The sequence below is a fragment of the Somniosus microcephalus genome, chromosome 8 (assembly GCF_052327205.1).
Source record: "Somniosus microcephalus isolate GS21.2 chromosome 8, FLI_Smic_1.0, whole genome shotgun sequence".
Lineage (NCBI taxonomy): Eukaryota > Metazoa > Chordata > Chondrichthyes > Squaliformes > Somniosidae > Somniosus > Somniosus microcephalus.
Window position 1 is genome coordinate 7,900,512 of NC_140994.1, and position 21,011 is coordinate 7,921,522.

At 51.0% G+C, this 21,011-nt stretch overlaps 2 protein-coding genes across 3 annotated transcripts; both read right to left on the reverse strand.

The window, feature by feature from the left end:
* Positions 1-2,993: 2,993 nt before the first annotated feature.
* On the reverse strand, positions 2,994-11,362 carry LOC147113279 (LIM domain-binding protein 1-like). Of its 2 annotated transcripts, none has more exons than XM_085994168.1 (3): positions 11,201-11,362; positions 8,748-8,890; positions 2,994-7,316 (listed from the first exon to the last, which is right to left on the reverse strand). In XM_085994168.1, the coding sequence occupies exons 1-3, from the start codon at positions 11,301-11,303 to the stop codon at positions 7,086-7,088; spliced, it is 477 nt and encodes a 158-aa protein (XP_085850294.1). In that variant the 5' UTR covers positions 11,304-11,362; the 3' UTR covers positions 2,994-7,085. The 2 variants fall into 2 exon arrangements, with proteins under 2 accessions (XP_085850294.1, XP_085850292.1); XM_085994166.1 differs by having other exon boundaries at positions 8,742-8,890; positions 11,201-11,361.
* Positions 11,363-15,652: 4,290 nt separating this feature from the next.
* On the reverse strand, positions 15,653-17,462 carry LOC147113280 (uncharacterized). Its single transcript, XM_085994169.1, has one exon. It carries the CDS (start codon positions 17,350-17,352, stop codon positions 16,444-16,446), a length of 909 nt encoding a protein of 302 aa, XP_085850295.1. The 5' UTR covers positions 17,353-17,462; the 3' UTR covers positions 15,653-16,443.
* Between the last annotated feature and the right edge of the window lie 3,549 nt (positions 17,463-21,011).

Genomic DNA, 21,011 nt, shown 5'->3' on the forward strand with positions numbered 1-21,011 from the left:
AGAATCTTAAAATGATACAGCACTGGTTCTTTTGCCAATCATCTTAAACCTCTGATCCTCTGGTTACCGACCTTTCTGCCACTGCCAGTTATATAGGGCCTTCGTAAGACCACACCTGGAGCACTGTGCACAGTTTTGGTCTCCTTATCTAAGGAAGGATATACTTGCCTTGGAGGCGGTGCAACGAAGGTTCACTAGATTGATTCCTGGGATGAGAGGGTTGTTCTATGAGGAGAGATTGTGTAGAATGGGCCGATACTCTCTGGAGTTTAAAAGAATGCGAGGTGATCTCATTGAAACATATAAGATTCTGAAGGGGATTGACAGGGTAGATGCTGAGAGGCTGTTTCCCCTGGCTGGAGTGTCTAGAACTAGGGGTCACAGTCTCAGAATAAGGGGTCGGTCATTTAGGACTGAGATAAGGAGGAATTTCTTCACTCAGAGGGTTGTGAATCTTTGGAATTCTCTACCCCAGAGGGCTGAGGCTCAGTCTTTGAGTATATTCAAGGCTGAGATCGTTAGATTTTTGAACTCTAGGGGAATCAAGGGATATGGAGATCGGGCGGGAAAGTGGAGTTGAGGTCGAAGATCAGCCATGATCTTATTGAATGGTGGAGCAGGCTCGAGGGTCCGTATGGCCGACTCCTGCTCCTATTTCTTATGTTCTTATGCTCCTCCGGCTCCCGACCACCACCACCCCCTCCCCCACTCCCCGCCCAATCCCTTCCTCCCTCCTCTCTGAGGTCTTGTACATGAGGCCTACCCGCCCACAGACAGCCAGACTCTCCATCTGGCTTGCTACGGGCAGGAGTCAGAGCTTTCAAATGCCAATCAGTCCCTGCTGTTAAATTCGCCAGGGCCTGTGGAAAACCCATTTTCCCGGGTTTCCCGATTGTAGCCTCCCAGCTCCTGACCCAGATTAAAATTCAGACCTATGCGTCTATTAATAAACATGGTGTGGAGATGCCGGTGTTGGACTGGGGTGGACAAATGTAAGAAGTCACACAACACCAGGTTTTATTTGAAATCACAAGCTTTCGGAGCGCTGCTCCTTCGTCAGGTGAAGTGGAGAGATGCATAAAGACACAACTTATATACTCAGAGAACACTGCCAGATGATTACAAGTAATCTATCTAACTGCCCTTTATCACACCTCGGCAGAGAGATAATCACAGCAATCAAAGGTGTGAATGGTGTCCAAACAGGTCAGTCAGGAAAACATTACATCAAAGAACAATGAGGTGGGGTCACAAGGGGTCAAATGTTGCAGATGCTGGGGTCTGTATGAAAAACAAAAAACAGACAAAAAAACATTTTTTTTGCTGGAAATCACAGCACTTGGACTATAACCTGGTGTTGTGTGACTTCTTCTATTAATAAAGCCAAGGATATTGTATTTATTTTAACAACCTGAAGTATAACTTTCTCCGCTTTTTAATCTGTGTAGAGAGAACAAGCTTCCTCAGACTCATGGTATGAAAAACACATCTGACTCACATCCTGAAGTCAGAGTCCAGGTCCCACCCACCCTTTTTTTTTACAGAATGCATCTTCTCTTAACCATGTCTTAATGTAACTTTCGCTGTCTGGATAGGTTAGATTGAACAAAAGATACTCATGTTACATTAATCGGATTGGAGCACAGGAGCAAATGGGAGGGGCTGTTGAACGGGCAAGTTTGGAAGGGCGAACGGGGAAACGACGGAGAGATGGTGGGTGCGAGATTGACAGCAATGGGGGGGCGCAGTCAACAGATTACAAGAAACAAGATTGTAAGTGGTGTATATCTGAATAAGTGAGAGGCAGCAGGTGTGGAGACGAGTGAGTGAACGACAGAGAGAGGGAAGGAGAGAGAGAGGGAGGGAAGGAGAGAGAGAGACAGACAGACAGTGAGGGAAGGAGAGAGAGCGACTGGGGGGGGAGAGAGAGACGGGGAGAGAGAAAGAGTCGAGAGACTGGGGGAGAGAGGGAGAGAGAGAGGGGGAGATAGATAGAGACTGGGGAGATAGAGAGACTGAGGGGGGAGAGAGAGAGCCAACGACGACTCGTGTCTGGATGACCCTACGTCAGGTGGGGTTACATGTAGCGTGACAACCGGGATCTTGGGTTCATGTCACGCTACATGTAACCCCACCTGACATAGGGTCATCCATACTCGAGTCGTCGTTGGCTTGTTCTCTCTACACAGATGCGGCCAGACCTGCTGTGATTTCCAGCAAAAAAAAGTTTTTTTGTCTGTTTTTTGTTTTTCATACAGACCCCAGCATCTGCAACATTTGACCCCTTGTGACCCCACCTCATTGTTCTTTGATGTAATGTTTTCCTGACTGACCTGTTTGGACACCATTCACACCTTTGATTCCTGTGATTATCTCTCTGCCGAGGTGTGATAAATGGCAGTTAGAAAGATTACCTGTAAACATCTGGCATTATTCTCTGACTATATAAGCTGTGTCTTTATGCATCTCTCCACTTCACCTGATGAAGGAGCAGCGCTCCAAAAGCTTGTGATTTCAAATAAAACTGTTGGACTATAACCTGGTGTTGTGTGACTTCTTCTATCAATAAAGCCAAGGATATTGTATTTATTTTAACAACCTGAAGTATAACTTTCTCCGCTTTTTAATCTAGCCTGCTTGAGATAAATGCCAATATTCAATTAGTCCTTTTGATTGTTTTTTTACCTGTCTACTTGCTTTAAATGCATGTTGTTGTTGTCCCTCCAAACCTACTGTCATCTGCAAACTTGGATATACAACTCTCTATTCCTTCATCCAAGTCATTCATAAATATGAGAAGTTGAGGCCCCAGAACAGATCCCTTGGGAACACCAGTTGTCACATCCCATCAATCAGATAACATTCCCTTTATCCCTACTCACTGTCTCCTACCTCGCAACCAATTTCCATCTCAAGTTAAAGGGCTCCCTCCAACTCGGTGCACTCTCATTTTTTCTAATCTCTTTAATGAGGAACAGAAAATTTCAGAGGCATTTGTTGTAAGTTTTACAATACGTTTAATGACAGCAATACAGATTGTTAAGTACTAGCGTTTAATATACAAGCAGAGATACACGGAACAAGGAAAGGCTTCAAAACAATGAAAATAAAACACATTTCCCCTGCACGAGTTAACATTAAAAAACATTACAAACAATTCTGAGGGGAAATTGTTCAGCATTCCGCCTTTTTAATTAATTTTTTTTAAGTTTTTTTCCCCCGGATTCCTTTTGCTGTATAAAACAAGACAATGTGCATCTTATATTCTTACTGTCTCTCTACAGATTTACAGCCAAGTAGAAAATCATGTCAAGCAGCCAAGAATTCTCTGTCTCCATCTCACTCTCTCTGTTCAAAGAGGTACCAGGGGTTAGATGTGGCAGGTAAACTTCACTCAGGCAAAATTTCAACGTAAAAAAAAAAACCTTTTAAAAAAGGTACTGTTAAAGATATACATATTTCAGAAGCTGGATCCCCTTGGCAGGGGTGGGGGCAAGCCCGACTGACAGTGGTGTGGTCAGAGTTTGCGCATGCATACTGTGCTTGGTGACTGTCTACATCAATAGCTGGTGCAGTTAAGCCCCTCCCCAGGTCACTAACACAATCCAAGGGCACAGGATCGACATATTTGCTGATTTTGAACGCGTCAGGTGCAGCCAGTAGTTCAGTATGGATTTTTTAAAAGTTTTTGCAGTGATCACTAAGTTTGGAATATGTGTGCCGGTTATTTTGCTCGATGTCCATTGTAAACTCTGATACACACCGACCAGAGACAGATAGGGGGCAAATTGATAGGCCACAGGTCAAGTGAACAGGTGGCACTGGGTCATTTACAGATCTACAGGGACGGTGCAAAAAGCTGGACTCAACTCCGATCCACCAGTCCCATCGACGCGCCTGCAATTCAACCCTTGCCCAGAGTTACTCACAGAAGGTGCTGCCACACCAACCCCGCTTCTATTTTCAGTTTTGACCCCGATTCATGCTCTGCTGCAGGGCTACGGGCACCGGCAGCCCCTTCAGTTCCTTCATGTGTGCCAGCAAGCTATTCGACCACAGGAGGCAGCACTAACTGAGTCTGATTCTGCTCATGCGCAATGTGCACAAACCTTCCAGCGCAGCAGATGGTTGCGGGGGGGGGGGGGGGGGGGGGGGTTGTTGTCCGAAATGCGACCCTAGCTGATGCCCCCTTTCAAACCCAGGGACGCTGGGCTCCCAATGTAATCAGTGCCCAGGCTGAGATCAGCAACTCAGCACAGAGCGGGCACAGCAGGTTCAGAATCCTTGTACCTTGAGACACAATCACTGAACTCGAGTCATTCCTACACCCAACATTTTACGGGTGGGCAGGATAATGCCGGATTTCTGACTGCGTCCTCTGGCATGAGGCCTCACCTGCTGGAGGCACTTAACCCGCAGTTGGGAAATGATGATTCCACCACCCCCCCCGGAACCCATTCATAAAATCAGCCCCAGTGTGTGTGCTTGCAGACTCTGCAACGAGTTTCATCCCCCCGGCGCCGCCTACTGAACCTAGCAAGATTACAGCACTGACATAACTCAGCTGGATCCACAGTGCAAGGGTTCAGGACTGGTTCGAAACTGTCCCACTCGGAATGTATTTTGACCGGGAGGTTTGGGGTGGGAGGGGGGGGCAGATTCGAACCGTTCACGACCCAGAAATAAAAGACACTGGAGGAACACACTGCAGGTCCGTCAGCGACTGTAAAGGGGAAAGGCACGTTAATGTTTCGGGTGTGGACCCTTCCTCAGAATCTAATAAAGCTCCGCGCTAGAAACTGGATTCTGAAGAGCCCGTGTCCAAAATCTTAACTTGTACTTTCTGCTGAATCTTTCCTGCATTTCCTGTTTTTATTTCAGATCTTCAGTGTTTCCTGTTTCTTTCTTTTGTATTTATACTCAGAATCCACATAGGTAAAGATTCTGGTTTGTCCAATATGGACCTGCATATTCTACAGCCATTGGGACTTACTTTCCTACATTACAACAGTGACTACACTTCAAAAGTACTTCATTGGCTGTGAAGCTCTTTAGGACGTCCCGAGGTCGTGACAGGCGCTGCAGAAATGCAAGTTCTTTCTTTCTTTAAGCCCAGTGTATTCAAGTGCAGGCTGAAGTCAAGGCTGAGGGATCTCCCCAAGTGTGTGTAGAAGTACCGCTGAGGTTTAACCAGATAAAACTGCACTGTACAGAGGAGCTCTGTGGGGTTCCCAGATCCCAGGATCCACAACACCGGATCTCTGCGAGGTCCCAGTCGGGTCACAGGATCGACAACACCGGATCACCGTCGGGTCCCAGATCCCAGGATCCACAACACTGGATCACTGTGGGTTCACAGGATCCGTAACACTGGATCTCTGTGGGATCCCAGTCGGGTCGGGTCAGGTCAGGAGCTTGTGTGTTCCTTGAACAGTTTCACAGTGCATCTTAAGAGGAGATTTCGTTTGTTACGTTAAAGAGCAGATTTGGAAATATTTGCGCTCCGAACCGCGAGAGGCATCTTGGATTAAATCGAAGCTTGGCAAGATACCTACCTCACACAGTATAATTTTCAAGTACTGCCAAAGACCGACAATTGAAAAGGAAAAATCTGCACGTGTTGAAATCTGAAATATCAACAGAAAGCAGAAGACTGGTCAGCATCTGAAAGGAGCAAAAGGCAGCTTAACGCTGCGCGTAGACCCATCAGTCAGAACTTGGCGGCATCTCCGATACCTCACCCAGGTGGCCAGACTTCATATATGTGCCAAGACAGTGTGAGTGGTAGCAGGCTATTTAACCAAGGGGATTATCACAGCCAAGGCTGATCCCATCCTCACCAGGACTTTTTCCTCTCCAACCCAGGGGTACTGAGGCCAGGTGCGGCACCCCTAGCATCTCCCTGGGCAAGGTACAAAACTCAGTGCAGCCCGGGAGTGCCACCTGGGACCTGCTCGATCTGTAGCACCCAGCTACTCACTGGAGAAACTTTCTGAAGCTCTGGAGAGTGTCGTCACAATTTCTATTAATACTTTTCTAGCAAACAAAAAGCTTAAAATGTTTTTATTTTAATACCATGCAATAAGATCACTAATATCCCTTGAAAGAATAAGCAGGCCCTTGTACTGCGGAGTCCTGTGGTGCTGCAAAAACATTGGGGTTTTGAGGATTCGGATGCATGTTACTGTAGACCACTGCGTTGATATCTCCCTCTAAGCAGGTTCTGTGGGGGGTGCAGTCTGCAGTAGTCTTTTGGGTGGGGAAGAAATCTGGATACCAATAATCGCACCGCCCCGCCCCCATTCCCAGGGTTTGTCCCCCTCCTCACTTCTCTCTCATGGTTCCATAGGCACCAAATTCCGTCCATGTGTTCCAATCTTCATGCGAACTGAGACAGTGAGCGTCTGTGTGCTATTTGACCACAAGGGGCATCACAGTCCCATCCTCACCCAGTGTCCGTGCACGGGTATTTTTCCTGTAATGCGTCACCAGATAATGATCGGGAGCGAGACTCCTGGCTGAGACCCAGCGGTAGTACACTAACCCCCCATCCCCCGCCCAACCCCCCATATTCTCACCCCTGCTGAAATCAGCTGATTTAGCACAGCTCAGGAGATCGAACTCTGGAACATCCTGGTCCGTGCGGCTCATTACCACACAGGTGGCGCATCTGCCCACCGTGCCAGCCGTGGAACCTTCGAGAACAGCAATTTTCTTTTTCCCTCGCCCGCCCGCCCAGGGCCAAAGCGAGAGAATGGTCGTCAGGAGTGGAGAGGAGCTCGAATCGGGGCGGGCTTCGAATCCTCTCTGCAGCAACTTATCTGTTAACACTTCAGTATTTAACAGAGTTAGAGGAAAATACTTTGTAGTAGCTAAAAAAAAAATAGAAGCGGGTATTATATCCAATAGTTAAAGAAGTGATAGATTGGGAAGAGGGAGAGAGCAATGACTGATGCTTTCGTTATTGGCTGCACAAGTTGGGAGCACAGTGACAAACCACCCCCCCTGGTACCTCCACTTGTGGTTACTTTGACAGGTAGATTTATTTTAGGTTTGGGAACGTGCGCTGGCCGTTCTGTACATCTTTACTGGGAGGCCTGCGATGTTGGGTTCTCCGACTTGCTCTCTTGGCTCGATGGGGGCTTGCTGTTCCAGGGGCTGTTGGCCCCCAGCGCGGGCGAGTTGTTGAAGCTGTCCTCGTCGTCGATGCCGTTGGTCGCGTCGTACTGGGTGTTCTCCAACCGCGTGATGAGCCGCTCGTCCTCATCGCCAAACTCCCCCCCCATCAGGGTGGGCTCACCCACCACCATCACGTCCTGTAACAGGGAGGTGACCTCAGCTCATTTAAGGAACAACTCGCGGCGGGATAGACAGACAGACCGACCCCGACAAACACACACAATGCACAGAAACACCTGAACACAACAACAACAACAACCTGCATTTACACAGCACCTTTAGCGCAGTAAAAACATCTCAAGGCGCTTCACCGGAGCATAAATCAGACAAAAATCTGACACCGAGCCACATAAGGAGATATTAGGACAGGTGACCAAAAGCTTGGTCAAAGAGGCAGGTTTTAAGGAGCGTCTTAAAGGAGAGAGAGGTGGAGAGGCGGAGAGGTTTACGGAGGGAATTCCAGACGCTCCTTAAAACCTACCTCTTTGAACAAGCTTTTGGTCACCTGGCCTACTATCTACTTACGTGGCTCGCTGTCAAATTTTTGTCTGATTATTCTCTTGTGAAGCGCCTTGGGACGTGGAGAAGTGGCGAGATTTAGGGAGGGAATTCCAGAGCTTACGGCCCAGGCAGCCACCAATGGTGGAGCGATTAAAATCGGGGATGCGCCAGAGGCAGAGTTGGAGGAGCGCGGAGATCTCGGAGGGTTGTGGGGCTGGAGGAGATTACAGAGATAGGGAGAGGTGAGGCCATGGAGGGATTTGAACACAAGGATGAGAATTTTAAATTCTAGGGGTACAGACATATGGGTGTAAACATTCAAAACACAGACACACGCATAACCCCTGACACACAGATAGATACACTGACGTAAAAACCATAGGCAAGATGTTTCTCTATGAGTCTATACAATGACCATAGCGTTGGAATCCATGTACCAATTTGTTAACATTTTCTCCCCGCTATTAAGATCCATTCCCCCTCAACCACTCATGACCCCACCCCCCATACACACATCACATTGTCAAGAAGGAAAGTGGACAAGCTATTTCCAAGTCGCAGCAAGTGCCACACTGTAATGAGCTTGAGATGTGACCAGGCCGGCTGGACATTCTCCCTGTCCATAGGTAGACTTTCCAACTCACTCCAACAAACCCAGATGGTCAGACACTCATCCCATTGGATGACCTGTGGATCTGAAGTCAATCACCTGTGCATCTGGTATGCCAACTCTTTGCTATTTATTATTTCCACGCCCCCCCCCTTAAACTCCTCCCTCCTTCTCCTGAAGGCATTGACTCTTGCTGGGATGTGGTTCTGTGGGCGCACCCTCACGCCCCCTTGGGCGAGGTGGCCGAGTGGTCAGTCCAGACCAGGGGGATCCACAGCTCAGTGTTCAAAGCTGACACTGGGCAGAAAGAGCGAAGCGAAGTGACAACGATGACATCAAATCCGAACTCTTGTAAAAAGAAAATTTCCCGGGAAAAAAAAGAGGAAAATCTGTTGATTTCCTGGCCTCGTACGGTTCAGTGAGTGAAGGGCAAAGAAACGTGGATGCTTACAGGTACCTGACTGGACAGCGCAAAACTACTGGCCGGACTCTTCTTTTTGCTGTTGCTGTTGGTGTTGGAGTTGGTGCCGCTGCTGATGGTGCTGCCCCCAGACATTTTCCTTTTCCTGCGCTTGCTCGGTGCCTGTCTGGCTGGTTCAGCTGGTGAAACAAGCAATCGATATCAACTGGCAACGAGTAATCTGATCAAAACTCCTTAAACCTTCTCCCCCGCCCCCCGCGAGTCAGTTTTCATTTGTCATGGTGCGAGATGCTTGTGTTGGGGAACGCAGTCCACAAACAGCACCAACACCTGTCAGATGCAGAACTCCACCATCTCACCGCAGTGGAGTGTCCCCGCACCACTGATCGTTTTCTACTTCCAAGTCAACCATCCTGGTGCCTCTTTGAGAACCCAGGAACCTCTGGCCTGTCTGGCTTAGAAATTGTACTGAGTGGTGCGTGCATCCACTGAGGCTAATGGAAGTAAGTGTTTTATTCCTCTCTGGTTTTCTCCGATACTCAGTTCCAGAAGGCACTGACTAATTTCTGGTGCACTGTTGCACTGGTGTAAGTCACCCCGTAGCAGTGTGTCTTAGTGCCATTAATCATGTGAGTGTCGATGGTTAATGTCACCAGGCTGCGTGGATATTGCACCCGATATTGACAGATACACATGTCGAGCAGGGGTGAGGGGAGCAGGAAACCTGTGCTTTCCCCACCACCCCCTCCTTGAAGGATAAAGACATCAGGAACGGGAGGAGGCCATTCAGCCCCTCGAGCCTGTTCCACCATTCAATGAGATCCTGGCTGATCTGCGACCTAACTCCATTTACCCGCCTTTGGCCCATATCCCCTAATACCTTTGGTTAACAAAAATCTATCAATCTCAGATTTAAAATTAACAATTGATCTCGCATCAATTGCCGTTTGCGGAAGAGAGTTCCAAACTTCTACCACCCTTTGTGTGTAGAAGTGTTTCCTAATTTCACTCCTGAAAGGTCTGGCTCTAAATTTGAGACTATGCCCCCTAGTCCTAGACTCCCCAACCAGCGGAAATAGTTTCTTTCTATCTTCCTTATCTGTTCCCCTTACTACAATACTAATTCAAAAATTGAACCGAAGATATTCCTGGTCTATGACTCAGCTGCTCGCTGAGGTATCAGGGGATCCCGAGCACGATTCTTCATACCATGGCATGGAAATTCCCGTTTCTGGGCCTGAAATGGGAAGGCCTGAGGCCGGCCCAAAGCTGGGCTTCGAGCCTCGTTATCATTATTCGGGCGAGCTGCTGGTGCCTGTCCCACCTCCGCACGCAGCTTGTCCACTTTGAAAAGGTGAATGTCGGGCCCCTTGCCTCGCCGGCGGGACGGAGGCTGGAACGGTGGGGGGGCCGTCGATGCTGAGCGCGAGCGTTGTGGAGTCGGGGAGGGGGTGCGGCCGGGGGGGGCACTCCTGCTCCTTCTGGCTCCACAGGAACGAGTTTTGACACGTTTTACTTTTTGTAGGCGGCCACTGCTGCACGCCAATTTCAGCAAGGGGGCCTAAAACAGGCATGGGGCACCTCATTTACATATGTAAGGGGGCCGCCAGGGATGCCTGAAAAATGGCCCGACCCAATATCTTTCAGCGGCCCTTTGGGTGCGCGACATTGGTCTCTGAAATTGAAAGAAAAGACTTGCATTTCTATAGCGCCTTTCACGACCGCCGGATGTCTCAAAGCACTTTACAGCCAATGAAGTACCTTTTTGAAGTCATAGAGTCAAAACGGCACAGAAGGGGGCCATTCGGCCCATCGAGTCCGTGCCGGCTCTCTGTAGAGCAATCCAGTCAGTCCCATTCCCCCGCTCTATCCCCGTAGCCCTGCAAGTTTATTTCCCTCAAGTGTCTATCCTCAAGTCTCCCCTTGAAAACACCGAGTGTCTCCGCTTGCACCACTTCCGTCGGCAGTGAGTTCCAGGTCCTCACCACTCGCTGCATAAAAAAGTTTTTCCTCACATCGCCCTGTATCTCTTGCCCAAAACCTTAAATCTGTGTCCCCTAGTCCTTGTACCATCAACTAGTGGGAACAGCCTTTCCCCGTCTAGCCTATCCAAACCAGTCATAATCTTGTACACCTCGATCAAATCACCTCTCAACCTCCTTTGCTCTAATGAAAACAAATCCAGCTTCTCCAACCTGTCCTTGTAGCTAAGATCCCCCATCCCCGGAACCATTCTGGTAAATCTCCTCTGCACCCTGTTGTAATGTAGGAAACACGGCAGCCAATTTGCGCACAGCAAGCTCCCACAAACAGCAATGTGATAATGATCAGATAATCTGTTTTTGTTATGTTGATACGCCCGTAAAATTAGTGCAAGGTCCAATTTCTATCCCACTTGGGAGTTTTTTTTATGTATAAACATTATTCTTTTCATTTGCTGTCACAGACACGCACAAACTAAAGAGTGGCAGAGCCCGTCATGCACTTACCAGGGGGCGCAACCATCCGCTGCCACTTCTGGAACAGGCATGTCTTGAGGCAGTCCCTGGGGCTTAAGCTGTAGGTTTTATGCCTGGACATCAGCTCCTGCATTGGCTCTAAAATAACACAGAGCTACCAGAGGGTGAGGAGAAGGAGGGAGCAAGGGAGAGCGTGACGGAGAAGGGGAGAGCGTGACGGAGAAGGGGAGAGCGTGACGGAGAAGGGGAGAGCGTGACGGAGAAGGGGAGAGCGTGACGGAGAAGGGGAGAGCGTGACGGAGAAGGGGAGAGCGTGACGGAGAAGGGGAGAGCGTGACGGAGAAGGGGAGAGCGTGACGGAGAAGGGGAGAGCGTGACGGAGAAGGGGAGAGCGTGACGGAGAAGGGGAGAGCGTGACGGAGAAGGGGAAAAAAGGAATTTGCAGGAGGAGGAAGAAGCAGAATTGGATAAAGGGGAGACATAAAGAGACAAAGAAGAGAACTAGTTACACATCTTGGTGCACACAAGATTGTACATGACATTGGGTTTCCACCTTATTCTCCACGAAGGTGTGTGGACTCGTTCGGGACATTGTAACTTGTCATCTCAGGTCTTCCTCAGCTGGTAGCATAACTGAGCCTGCGTGTAAACTGGGTCTAAACAAGGCGCACCCCAAATTGGGCCTCGGGCCTCATTTTAATCATGGGGTGAGCTGCCGATGAATGTTGTGCCTCCAAAGGCAGCTGACGCTCGCGGTCCAATACAATTGGGGGCACTTGCCTCGCCAGCAGTGGCCCTCACGTTAGTCCTGGAAAGTGGGAGAAGAAGAAGATGAGGAGGGACGATCGCGGGCCGGCAGCAGCCCACTGGAGCGCCGTGGAGCCTGGATCAGCGCTTCCGCCCCCCCCCGGATCAGAGCTTCCCCTCCCCCTGGATCAGCGCTTCCCCTCCCCCCCGGATCAGAGCTTCCCCTCCCCCCCGGATCAGAGCTTCCCCTCCCCCCCGGATCAGAGCCTCCCCTCCCCCTGGATCCACAGGAAGGTAAGTGGGGAAAGAAATACTTGCATTTTGGAGAAGGCTGCAGCAATCCCACCGAAACCTGAGGACCAGACCCGGGTCCTGCTCCTCTCAGCACCGGCAAATGCTGCTGGTGGATCCTTAAAGAAGCTTTAGGCCCCTCATTGGCATATGCAAGGGGCCGAATACCTCGTTAAGATGCCTGAAAATCGTCCGAGGCCGATATGACAGACATATTTCAGGCGCCCATGGGCCCAGGGCATTGCCCTGCGAAATTGGTCAGTGTAGCCCCCATTTTACGCCTGGAAAACAGGTCCAAGAAGGACCAATTTCTACCCTAAAGACTAATAGAGAAGAATTTCAATGCAGTAGGAATATGGCAGAAACCCAACCTCAGATTCTAGCAGTTTAAAGAGTGTATGAAGTCCATTCTAAAACATCTTATTCATGTGAACATAATACCTTACAAGTTTCCCATCCATCCTGGCAATCAAACTCCAATGTTGCAGGAAACTCTCCCAAATCTATTGCTCCATTGCCCGAGTAACACAGGGAAGTTTTCCTGCAACACTAGAAGCCAGCGCAAATCATCCAGGATCCTCCCCACTAAATGTGGAAAAAAAGGTTACGGCTGATTACTACATTACGAACAGATAAAGGAATTAGCTCACTGCACAGAGTCCAAACACCCATCATCTGCTCCAGAATCCTCAAAGGATGGGCAATAAATGCCTGCCATGGCAGTGACTCCCACATTCCCGAAAAATGATTTTCTTTAAAACACTATAGGGCTGCAGCAATCCAGGGATGGGCAATACATGTGGCCACATGCCGAGAACAAATTATAAGTAAATTGTTATTGAGTCTCGGAGCAAGGGAGTCCATTTTTTAAAAACTTTATACCTTGAGGTTACATATAGAATCTAAATAAACATTCTCCCTAATTGCACATATTTCAAATTGCTGATACGAACAGATTCTCGTATTCTGAATTTTGTAATGCCATCACAAGTGAGCGGCTGGCTCAGCTACCTCAGAGCGCAGTTGGACATATATCGGCCGTTCCTTCATCGTCGCTGGGTCAAAATCCTGGAACTCCCTCCCTAACGGCACTGTGGGAGCACCTTCACCACACGGACTGCAGCGGTTCAAGGCGGCGCCTCACCAGCACCTTCTCAAGGGCAACTAGGGATGGGCAATAAATGCTGGCCTCGCCAGTGTCACAGACATCCCATAAATTAATTTTTTTTTTTTTTTTAAGTAGTTTTGTGGGACCAGAGTCACCTGTAGATCAGGTAAGTCCCTTTCCCAGCAGGACATTTTATTTCAGGTTTTTTATAAATGATAATCCAACAGTTTTATGCTAATTTCTTCCTGGTGCCAAACCACAAATGACCAGATTTATTAAATTCAATTTCATAATTTGCCAAAAGTGGGATCTGAATTCATGACCTCTAGGTTGCAAGTCCAGTACCACAACCACTACACTGCTGTACCCAACAATGAGATACCTGCACCAAGGCAGCCCACTCCAATCTTCCAGGTCCCCACATTCAAACAAGAAGATTAAGTGAATATGGGACTGAGCTTCCTGGGCTTTGAGGGCTAGAGCTCGGGGGCCACAGTTTGGGAACCCTTGCTGTAGGATATTGTAGTTAGCACAGTGCTCAACGAATTGTCTGCTGTGTAACTAAAGTCTGCCACTCTCTGATAAAAAGACAGCACGCTAAGGTTGGGACTGGGCAGTCTTGTAACAGCATTCCCTGGCATTCTCTCATCGAAACATCGAAGATAGGAGCAGGAGTAGGCCATTCGGCCCCTCGAGCCTGCTCCGCCACTTAATGAGATCATGGCTGATCATCCAAACTCAGTACCCTGTCCCTGCCTTCTCCCCATATCCCTTTAGCCTCAAGAAATATATCTAACTCCTTCTTGAATATATTTAATGAATTGGCCTCCACTGCCTTGTGGCAGAGAATTCCACAGGTTCACCACTCTCTGGGTGAAGAAATTCCTCCTCATCTCAGTCCTAAATGGCTTACCCCTTATCCTTAGACTGTGACCCCTGGTTCTGGACTCCCCCGCCATCGGGAACATCCTTCCTGCATCTAGTCTGTCTAGTCCTGTTAGAATTTTAAAAGTTTCAATGAGATCCCCTCTCATTCTTCTAAACTCTAGCGAATATAAGCCTAATCGCCCCAATCTCTCCTCATACGTCATTCCTGCCATCCCAGGTATCAGTCTGGGGAATCTTCACTGCACTCCCTCCATGGCAAGAACATCCTTCCTCAGATAAGGCGACCAAAACTGCACACAATACTCAAGGTGTGGTCTCACCAAGGCCCTGTACAACTGCAGCAAGACATTTGTACTCAAATCGTCTCGCTACGAAGGCCAACATGCCATTTGCCTTCTTAACCGCCTGCTGCACCTGCATGCTTACCTTCAGCGACTGGTGCACAAGGACACCCAGGTCTTGTTGCACTTCCCCTTTTCCCAATCTATTGCTGTTCAGATAATAATCTGTCTTCCTGTTTTTGCCACCGAAGTGGATAACCTCAATTTATCCACATTATACTGCATTTGCCATGCATCTGCCCAATCACCCAACCTGTCCAAATCATCCTGGAGTTTCTCTGCATCCAGCACTGTTCTCCGCACTAGTGGGAGAACCGCGCTGGATTCGAGCAGTGGCATAGGAGGAGACCGAAAGAACTTGTCACGTTGAGGAAATGTTTTTCTGTAGCTGCATCCAACTATGAAGCCTTCCGTGGTCAAATAGCGTGCTGGCTCCACACTGTGTGGCTCAAGCTTGAAGTGTAGCCGTTTGGATGAAGAACAGAGTGCTGCTGGCACCCCTGAAGGAAGATAGGAAGGATTTATTTCCCTTAGCAGAAAGGTCAATAACCAGGGGGCAGAGATTTAAAGTCATTGGTCAGAAGGATTAGAGGGGAGTTGAGGAGAACTTTCTTCACCCAGAGGGTGGTGGGGGTCTGGAACTCACTGCCTGAAAGGGTGGTAGAGGCAGAAACCCTCATCACATTTAAAAAGTACTTGGATATGCACTTGAAGTGCCGTAACCTACAGGGCTACGGACCAAGAGCTGGAAAGTGGGATTAGGCTGGATCGCTCTTTGTCGGCCGGCACGGACAAGATGGGCCGAATGGCCTCCTTCTGTGCCGTAAATTTCTATGATTCTATGAAACATGGCAAAATTGGGAGTGGCAAATAATCTTATTGTTAAATGATGAACCAGAAAGATTAAATATATTCAGCTGGAAGTTGAAATTTTCTTTTAATTATAAACTGTGGTGTGCGAGATCGGTTTTTGATTTCACACTGCTTGTGAGCGGTTCCGAAGCGCTCCCCCCTCACCGGTTCTAGACACTGAGCTTATTGCCAGACCACCTTGATGTGTTGGCCCAACTTGTGACTCGGAAGACAAATGGATCAGGTGAGACAAGGTAAGTTTTAAATCAAAGGTATCTTTATTTTTAAGGAGAATAAAACATAGAGAATGAAGAAACAATGCAGACAAAAATCATGAACACGCCTCTCAATGGGAACTAAAATTTAACACACAAGAGTAGGCCTAGTTCCACCATTCAATTAGATCATGGCTATTCTGTATCTTAACTCCATCTACCCGCCTTGGTTCCATATCCCTTAATACCCTTAATTTATACATTAATACCCAGAATAGACTAAATTCATATAATAACCCAGGAGATATTGTATTACCCAATGCACCATTAGCCATTAATATCTAATAGCAACTACACCAGTTTCACACTGTACAGCAGCAAGAGCTCCAGAATCAGTAAAAGTTCATATCAGTGCCCTGAGCACTGGTTACAAAGCTTGTTAAAATTTCAGGATAGAATATTGCGATAAGAGAGAAGTATTCTTTTTTCCTTCGTAACATAGTCTCTTGATGTTAAAATATATTTGGGGAGGAATTGCTCTGGTGTCTGTAGCATGTTGTAAATATTCACAGACACAATATGGAGTCCACAGCGGGACTAGAACAGTTCTTCCCCCTTTATTGGTTACAGTCAAAATATCACAACAGAAAGTGTATGAAGAGCAGGATAAAGAGGATTGGAATTTGGAGCAAACCTTTGGAAGAAGCTCTGGGGATTGGTGCCGAGATGATCAGTGACTGGAGTGTCGTGTCTCGTGTCTCAGTCCTGATCTGGCGATAACTTGGCTTCTCTCTCTCTCTCTCTCCAGAGGTTGGCTTTGCCTCTTCTGTGTCAATTATTTGCTGCCATCCACGGGTTGTTGTAGATCTCAGTCAATTCCTCGAAGCGCCGGTTGAATTCCTCCTCAGTCAGAGGGTCGGAACCAGAGAGATTTCTTTCCCCTATCTCACAGTGAGTAAGGGGTAGCTCGCCATCAGGCAGTGTGAATTGCTGGTCCTCCGATGGGAGGTAGAAAGCAAAGCCCACATGGTCCCACCGGCGGTATAAAGGATATTTCGGCTTTCTGTCACCGGTTGAATCGGGTCTCCACCTCCACCCCTGGTCTGAAACAGAAACAACCGCATTGGGATCATTCGGAACTGGAGGACAATCCTGGAATAAAGGGACACCTGGAGGAAGGACAACCACTGCGTGTATGATCTCCTTTCTGTATCGGAAAGTGCCCAACACCCGGAACTCGGGTTCCTCTCCATCGCAGACCGACTGTTTATATGTTTCAATCAGGGTCTGAATATCATAGGTGAACTGGAAATTTCCGTATCGGGATTGATCCTGGAAAGCGGGAGAGTTGAAAAACACCAATAGGATATCCTCGATCTCTGGATTCCGATTTATCTCTCGGTATCTGTTGACCTCTCTCTCTTTCTCATCTGTATCTATTTGAAAGCTCCACCAGGAGAAATGCTCCTTCACTTCTTCTCCGATTGTCTTTCCAGCCTCACTCCTGAAAGCTCTGTCAGTGACGATGCCTTCGGCTCCATTAGAATTGGTGACATGGAAGAGTTTTGTGGGCCGGAATGAAGCGCGGTCCGTTGGCCGGCCTCGAAGTGTCCTGTAGTCACGGACGGAGGGGTTTGGACCATCGCCCCATTGATCCGAGCGCACATGCCTGTTGGGGTAAAAGTCTTCACGTCCAAACTTGCCTGAGTCTGTTCTGTGCCATTCCTCATAGTTGAACATGGTTCTAATTCCTTACGTGCGGCTCACAGTGTTGAGATACCGCGGCAAACGTGGGAGTCGAGACCAGAGCCAGTGAAACACAACTGCTTTTATTCTACCTCATGGCAGAGGAACTGGAAAAGCCCGCGCAGTCACTTAAATATTCCCCAGACAGGAAGTGCCCCGGCAGCCTGTCCCTGCGGGAAACAAGTTGCTGGAGGAAAGGGCCCGCGGCTGGGGGCGTCTGCTTAAACTGTCCGTGCCGCCGTGAGCGGATTATGTCCAGTGGTGGCGTGTTGCCACAGAGCTCCCCCCAGAATCCGCTTAGGAGGAGTGGACGAGTCGTGACGGTGGTCTGATGGTTCTGCCGCAGCGGCTCTGAGTGGTCGCCGGTCTAGTTGGTGGGGCCGGGCGGTTCGCCGCCGGCTGTGCTGGCTTGCTGGCGGGACGGCCTCTAGTTGGAGGCCGGCCCACGGGGACCTGTTCCCCTGGTTCTGTGTGTGCTGGTTTGAGCCGGTCGATGGAGACTGTCTCGACCCTGTTGCCAAGTCGCAGCTTGAAGACCTTGTCCCCGGTTTGTAGTACCTCGTACGGACCGTCGTACGGGGGTCGCAGGGGCCCGCGGTGCGCGTCGTGTTGCACGAAGACGAAGCGTGCCTGCTGTAAATTTGGCGGGACGTGAGGTGCGAGTTCGCCGTGTCGGTTGACCAGAAGTGGGGCGAACTGCTGAGCAGAAGAGAAAGAGTTGAGCCGCTGCTGTTCGGCCGACCAAGGCGTGGTAGCCTCCGGAAGGAATTCGCCTGGGACGCGCAGCGGTTGTCCGTAGACTAACTCCGCTGCCGAGGACTGGAGGTCTTCCTTGACCGCGGTGCGTAGGCCTAGTAGCACCCACGGTAGGCGGTCAGTCCAGGTACTGTCCTGCAGGCCGGCGCGGAGTGAGGCCTTGAGTGACCTGTGGAAGCGTTCACAAAGCCCGTTGGCCTGCGGGTGGTACGCCGTGGTTCGGTGGAGCGTCACCCCGAGGTTGCGTGCTGTGGCCATCCAGAGTTCGGAGGTGAACTGGGCGCCTCTGTTGGAGGTTATGTCGGCCGGTACGCCGAACCTCGCAACCCAGGTGTTAACGAACGCCCTGGCGATGTCGGCTGTGGTGGTGGAGGTCAGCGGCACTGCCTCAGGCCAGCGTGTGTAGCGGTCAACCATCGTGAGGAGATAAGTTTGGCCTTGCGATGGCGGCAGAGGACCGACGATGTCGACGTGTACGTGGTCGAAGCGGCGGCTGGGTACCTCGAAGTCTCCCAGGGGTGCTTTTGTGTGCAGCTGTACCTTAGCCCATTGGCAGGCGAGGCAGGAGGCGGCCCAAGTCCAAACATCTCTGCTGAGGCCGCGCCAGACGAAGCGCTGGGAGAGGAGTTTGACGGATGCGCGGGAACCCGGGTGGGAGAGCCCGTGGAGCGCATCGAAGATGCGGCGGCGCCAGGTTGCAGGGACGACCGGCCTGGGTTGGTCGAGTGAGACGTCGCAAGTGACTGCCGTGGCTTCGGGCCCGTGCGCGACCTCGACTAGGCGTAGCCCTGGCAAGCTGGTAGCCGCCGAGAGGAGGTCTGGATCCGTGAGCTGGGCCGCAGCTAGTTGCGCGTAGTCGACCGCGAGGTGATTCGCACAGATGGCGGGACGGGAAAGGCAGTCGGCGACAACGTTGTCTCTACCGGAGACGTGCTGGATGTCCGTAGTAAACTCGGACACGGCCGCGAGCTGGCGTTGCTGCCTAGCGGACCAGGGTTCGGTGTGCTTGGCCATCGCGTATGTGAGCGGCTTGTGGTCCACGTACGCGGTGAAGGGGCGGCCTTCCAGGAGGAACCTGAAATGGCAGACCGACAGGTGGAGCGCGAGAAGCTCGCGGTCGAAAGTGGAGTATTTGACCTCCGGGGGGCGCAGTTGGCGGCTGTAGAAGGCAAGTGGCTGCCACGCGCCATTGACCCACTGCTCGAACACGGCGCCGACCGCGTGGTCGGAGGCGTCGGTGGTGAGCGCGACCCGGGCATCGGCCCTCAGGTGTGCGAGCAGGGTGGCGTCGGCGAGCGCGTTTTTGGTGGCGTCGAAGGCGGCTGACGTGTCAGTGGTCCAGGCTACGTCCATCTTGCCGGATTTACCTCGGAGGGAGTCGTATAGGGGCTTCATGAGGGCTGCAGCTCTGGGGATGAACCTGTTGTAGAAGTTCACCATCCCGAGGAACTCCTGAAGGCCCTTGATGGTTGTGGGGCGGGGGAATTGCTGGACGGCCTGCACCTTGTTGGGCAGGGGGACGGCCCCAGCAGGGGTGATGTGGTGACCGAGAAAATCGATCTCGGTTAGGCCGAATTGGCACTTCGCCGGGCTGAGGATGAGCCCGTGTTGGGCTAGGCGCCCGAACAGGATGCGAAGGTGTTCGAGGTGTTCCTGTTTGGAGGAGCTGGCCACGAGAATGTCGTCTAGATAGACGAATAGGAAGTTCAGGTCCCGGAGGACTGAGTCCATAAGGCGCTGGAAAGCCTGGGCTGCATTCTTGAGGCCGAAGGGCATCCTCAGGAACTCGAACAGGCCGAATGGGGTGATGACGGCCGTTTTGGGGATGTCTGCGGGGTGTACGGGGACTTGGTGGTAACCGTGCACCAGGTCGACTTTGGAAAAGACGGTTCACCCGGCCAGTCGGGCCAAGAAGTCCTGGATGTGTGGCACCGGGTATCGGTCGGGGGTGGTGGCGTCATTGAGGCGGCGGTAGTCCCCGCAAGGGCGCCAGCCTCCGCCGGGCTTGGGGGCGATGTGGAGGGGTGAGGCCCAAGGGCTGCTGGAGCGGCGGATGATGCCGAGTTGTTCCATGGTGGTGAACTCGGCCCGCGCGATTTCCAGCTTGGCCGGGTTGAGTCTGCGGGCGTGGGCAGAAACTGGGGGGCCGGTGGTGGGGATATAGTGCTCCACACCGTGTTTGTCGGCTTTGGCCAAAAAGGTCGGGTTAGTGAGGGCGGGAAACTCAGCTAGGAGTGCCGAGTAGTCGTCCGTGGCTCTGGCGAGGCAGTAGGTCATCAGGCCGGCCGAACGGGCCGGGGTAAATGCGCCGGGGATGGGGGCCATAGTGTTGATGTCGACGAGGCGGTGCCTCGGAATGTCGACAAGGAGGCCGTGGGCGCGTAGGAAGTCGGCGCCGATGAGTGGGCAGAGGACCTTGGCTGTGAGGAACTCCCAGCGGTAGCGGCGGCCCGCGAGGTCGAGCGTGACCATGCGGGTGCCATATGTGCGGATGTCAGAGCCATTGGCTGCGGCCAGCGTGATACCCCGTGTGCCGCGTTGGATTTCGAGGGCGGAGGCGGGGGTGATGCTGTGCTGGGCCCCTGTGTCGCACAGAAATCGGCAGTTGGTTCTGTCGTCGGTGACGTACAGTAGAGGCCCCGTTTGCCCCATGGCCATCGCGGGGGCCGGTGCGGGGGGGGTTTGAAAGTACACGGTGGCGTGCAGCGTTGGGCCCTAGTGCCAAAACGGGTGTGGTAGTAGCAGTGACCCGGAGTGGTAGGGCGGTCGGGCCTAGTGGGCCGGGAAGACCGCGTGGTCGTTGCCGTGAGGTCAGGCGCGACGTCGCGAGCGGACTGTGCAGAGAGCAGCCGGTCGGCCTTTTCGGCTATGTCATTCAGGTCCGTGGAGCCAGACGC

What these genes read in the sequence shown, in the direction of transcription:
- LOC147113280 (XM_085994169.1), bottom strand. Translation starts at nt 17,352, where the DNA reads ATGTTCAACTATGAGGAATGGCACAGAACAGACTCAGGCAAGTTTGGA.
- LOC147113279 (XM_085994166.1), bottom strand. Translation starts at nt 11,303, where the DNA reads ATGCAGGAGCTGATGTCCAGGCATAAAACCTACAGCTTAAGCCCCAGG. An exon ending in GCGGATGGTTGCGCCCCCTG is followed by an intron (nt 8,891 to 11,200) that starts GTAAGTGCATGA and finishes TTGTTTCACCAG; the next exon opens with CTGAACCAGCCAGACAGGCA. An exon ending in CGCTGTCCAGTCAGGTACCT is followed by an intron (nt 7,317 to 8,741) that starts GTAAGCATCCAC and finishes TCCCTGTTACAG; the next exon opens with GACGTGATGGTGGTGGGTGA.